The 4,471-nt window shown below is 46.7% G+C and overlaps 2 protein-coding genes across 4 annotated transcripts in view; both read left to right on the top strand.

The window, feature by feature from the left end:
- LOC119469431 (zinc finger protein 160-like) overlaps positions 1-4,471 on the top strand; it is a 609,418-nt gene that overhangs the window by 421,975 nt on the left and 182,972 nt on the right. The gene's annotated exons all lie outside the window — the stretch shown is intronic.
- Positions 256-2,849, top strand: ERVV-2 (endogenous retrovirus group V member 2, envelope). The gene has a single exon (XM_017517945.2). The coding sequence runs from the start codon at positions 971-973 to the stop codon at positions 2,579-2,581; it is 1,611 nt and encodes a 536-aa protein (XP_017373434.1). The 5' UTR covers positions 256-970; the 3' UTR covers positions 2,582-2,849.

The raw sequence follows: 4,471 nt of genomic DNA on the forward strand, positions 1-4,471 counted from the left end.
AAAAAAAAAAAAAAAAAAAAAGGCCAGGCTCAGTGACTCACACTTGTAATCCCAGCACTTTGGGAGGCTGAAGTGTGCTGATCCCGAGGTCAGGAGTTTGAGACCAGCCTGGCCGATATGGTGAAACCCTGTCTCTACTAAAAACACAAAAAAATTTGCTGGGCATGGTGGGGCATGCCTGTAGTACCAGCTATTCAGGAGGCTGAGGCAGAAGGATCGCTTGAACCTGGGAGGCAGAGGCTGTGGTGAGCCGAGATTTCACCACTGCACTCCAGCTGGTACAACAGAGCGAGATTCCATCTCAAAAAAGAAAAAGAAAGAAATTTTATTTGAAAGACCCTTCCTGTGTGTAGACCCAATGTTAGATCCACATGTTACCCAATTAACCAAATATATAACATCACTGGCCCAATTTCAACAAGCCATCCAGGAGTTTGGGCAAAAGGTACTGCCTGAACCTGACCCTTTCAGTAAGCAACCCTTATACTAGCCAGGGTTACAAGTCCTCATCAAAACCTAGAGCAATGGTCACATGGGTCTCAACTAGCCTGGGTCTGTCCCTCATGGAAAGACCCATTTATTACTTTCTACCCCAACAGTTATTAAAGTTTCTGGAATCTCTAGTTGGATACATCACTCTCAAGTAAAACTGTGGGAAGGTGCTGAAGAATCAACAACAGAATCAGCATCTGAGTAGTCTCATGAGCCAACCATTGGAGGGCTTCAGATTCCTCTTCAAGTGAAAAGATAAGTACAGCCTTCTCTCCTTTTACCGGAAATAAGGTCATCTCAGTACTGAGAATTTTGGTTGCAGTGGTATTGGTTATTCCACTCATTTTGACCCTAACTTGCATGCCACCTAAAGTCCTGATAACAGCCTCTTTTATCACTAAACACTACATCTAACCATTTATTTTTCTCTCCTATTTTCAACACTTTTCTTTTCATAAAGCTTAAGAGAAATTCCGCTATGACAGAGAAATACCTTTTCCTTTATTTTTACCTCCTTTCCATGCCCCTGCTCTCACAAGCCCAATGGAGTGAAAATTTGCTTGTCAATTTCTCCAAAATCATTGCTTCTGGAAACCATCTAACTAACTGTTGGATTTGTCACGACTTCATCACCAGATCCTCATCTTACCAATATATTTTGTTAAGAAATTTTTCTTTAAACCTAACATTTGGTTCAGGAATCCCTGAAGGCCAACATAAATCTGTTCCACTCCAGGTTTCACTTGCTAACTCAGCGTACCAAGTCCCCTGCCTGGATCTCACTCCACCTTTCAATCAAAGCTATAAAACTTCCATGTATTTGTTCAACTGCTCTTCTCTAAACCAGACCTGTTGTCCGTGCCCTCGAGGACACTGTGACTGGAACGCCACCTTGGCGGAGGAATTCCCCACTCCCACCATCCAGCCCATGAGTTTTTCCTCAACAGGTTGCCACCCTAACTTGACTCACTGGTGCCCAGCTGACAATCACCCAGTGAATAGTCCAGAGAAGTCACTCCAGAATCGGTGTACAGCTTGGGAAGGAAAAGAGCTAATAACATGGAGGGTTCTGTATTCGCTTCCCAAGGCACACACTGCCCACATATGGCCAAAAGGTGCCGCTCTCCAGGGAGGGCCTCTATCCCCTACATGCAATCGAACAATTCAAACAGGGTGGAAATCGCATTTACACAGGTGGTTCAACACCAAAAGCCCCCGGTGGGCCTGTACCCCTCCTGGCTATGCATTTTTATGTGGACCAAAACAAAATAAACTGCCCTTTGAGGGAAGTCCTAAGAGAACTTATTCAACGCCCCCTTCGGCAAACCTCTTTACTTGCATCAATAACATCCAACATGTGGGGGAATGTGCTGTGGGACTTTTGGGGCCACGGGGGATAGGGGTGACCGTTTATAACACCACCCAACCCAGACAGAAAAGAGCTCTGGGTCTCATATTGGCAGGGATAGGAGCGACCGTAGGAATGATCGCCCCATGGGGAGGGTTCGCCTATCATGAAATCACCCTCCGAAATCTCTCCACGCAAATAGGGAACCTGGCTAAGAGCACTGGAGATGCCATCTCTAAACTCAAGGCCTCCCTAGATTCTCTGGCCAACGTGGCCATGGACAACAGATTGGCCTTAGATTACCTCTTAGCAGAGCAGGGTGGAGTCTGTGCAGTGATCAATAAATCCTGTTGCACTTATGTCAATAACAGTGGGGCAATAGAGGAGGATATAAAAAAGATCTATGACCACGTTACGTGGCTCCATGAGTTTGGAAAAGGAGGTGCTTCAGAAGGGTCCATTTGGAAGGCTGTGACGTCTGCTCTCCCCTCCCACACGTGGCTTGTCCCTTTACTGGGACCAGCTGCACTTATATTCTTCCTTCTCCTTTTTGGCCCTTGTCTCTATAATTTACTGATTAAATGTGTCTCTTCCAGGATACGGCAATTTCACACACAGCCCCTAAAAATGGAAAGCCATCATCCAGTCGTCCTTGGAGGCCCCAGCACCTGCAAGTACATCTCCCCCTTGGATGCCAGTGGGCAAAGATTCCGGGAAACTACAGAGGGGCTCCTTCCCTGACAGAGAGCAAGAGACGGAGACCCTGATGACTTCTTCGTCCCATGTCAGCAGGAAGTAGTTACAGAAGACCCACGACGTCCTTACACCCAAAGCCTTTCAGGGTCTCCATCTCTTGAGGGGAATTATTGTTAGGGTAGGCAGTTAGGTAGGCATGAGCAGGCAAGAGAGCCCCTGGGAAAGGACTCTTTAGAAACACAGCCCACTGATGGCCTCCTTGGAGATGCTGCCCGTGGACAGTCAGCAAAATGAGGAGAGTGAGCCAGGCGCAGTGGCTCATGCCTGTAATCCCAGCACTGTGGGAGGCCCAGGCGAGTGGATCACCTGGGGTTGGGCATTGGAGACCAGCCTGACCAACATGGAGAAACCCCATGTCTACTAAAAAGACAAAATTAGCCGGGCGTGGTGGTGCGTGCCTGTAATCTCAGCTACTCAGGAGGCTGAGGCAGAAGAATCGCTTGAACCCAGGAGGCAGAGGCTGCGGTGGGCAGAGATCATGCCGTTGCCCTCCAGCCTGGGCAACAAGAGCAAAACTGCATCTCCAAAAACAACAACAACAACGACAACAACAACAACAAAAAAAGGAGAGTGTCTGGAGTGGCTACACTTGCTACACCTGGCCTTGTGTGCGTTCCTCTGTTCCAGAGGGGAACTTATCAAACCCTAGCCAGATATTACCGAGGTAGGAGATTTTCCCCACTGAGGAGCATGTATACTTCTCTAATAATTCGCCCTAATATAGCCTTTTTCACATTAAAATACTAAAAAACACCCCTGGATGGAGATTTTATTTTTTTAACCAGATATTCCATGTTGGATTTTAGATGCAAATGAGACATGTGGTGTATGCACTAGAACAGACAGTCACGGCACGTGTGTGCCCGGAGGACTTCCCAGAACATGCCTACTTGTAACGCCCCTGCATGGGCCCTTCATGAATAATCATGTAAGATTCTCATAAGAAGCATCTCCCCAGGCCGGGTGTAGTTGCTCACACCTGTAATCCTAGCACTTTGGGAGGTCGAGGGAGGCGGGAGGAGCTCAAGACCAGCCTGACCAGCCTGACATGGAGAAACCCCATCTCCACTAAAAAACACAAAATGAGCTGGGCGGGTGTGGTGGCACATGCCTGTAATCCCAGCAAGACCCCCTCTTAGAAAAGAAAAAAAGCAGGGGTTGCAATCTAGTTTCTGACAAACAGAATTTAAACGAACAAAGGTTTTAAAAAGACATGAAAGGGCATTACAAAATGGTAAAAAGTTCAATTTGACAAGAAGCTCTAACTATCCTAAATATATATATATGTACACAATACAGAAGCACCCGGTATTCCTAAAGCAAGAACTTGCTCAAAATGCAAGTTCTTAGCACTTTCAAAGAGACTGAGATACTCCCACATAGTAATAGTGAGAGACTTTAACACCCCACTGGCAATATTAGACAGATCATTGAGATAGAAAATTAACAAAAATATTCAGGATCTGTACTCAATGCTGGATCAAATGAACCTGATAGACATCTATGGAACTCTCTACTCAAAAACAGTAGAATACGCATTCTTCCCATCATCACACGGCACACACTCTTCAATAGATCACATAATTGAAAGTAAAACACTCCACAGCAAATGCAAAACAACTAAAAGAACTTGAGATCATGTTGGGCGCGGTGGCTCAAGCCTGTAATCCCAGCACTTTGGGAGGCCGAGGCGGGTGGATCACGAGGTCAAGAGATCGAGACCATCCTGGTCAACACAGTGAAACCCCGTCTCTACCAAAACTACAAAAAATTAGCTGGGCATGGTGGCACGTGCCTGTAATCCCAGCTACTCAGGAGGCTGAGGCAGGAGAATTGCCTGAACCCAGGAGGCGGAGGTTGCGGTGAGCCGAGATC

The sequence above is a fragment of the Cebus imitator genome, unplaced genomic scaffold (genome assembly GCF_001604975.1).
Source record: "Cebus imitator isolate Cc_AM_T3 unplaced genomic scaffold, Cebus_imitator-1.0 Scaffold654, whole genome shotgun sequence".
NCBI classification, from domain to species: domain Eukaryota; kingdom Metazoa; phylum Chordata; class Mammalia; order Primates; family Cebidae; genus Cebus; species Cebus imitator.

Bases quoted from the DNA above. Each gene is read 5' to 3' on its own strand.
- ERVV-2 (XM_017517945.2), top strand. From the start codon at position 971: ATGACAGAGAAATACCTTTTCCTTTATTTTTACCTCCTTTCCATGCCC.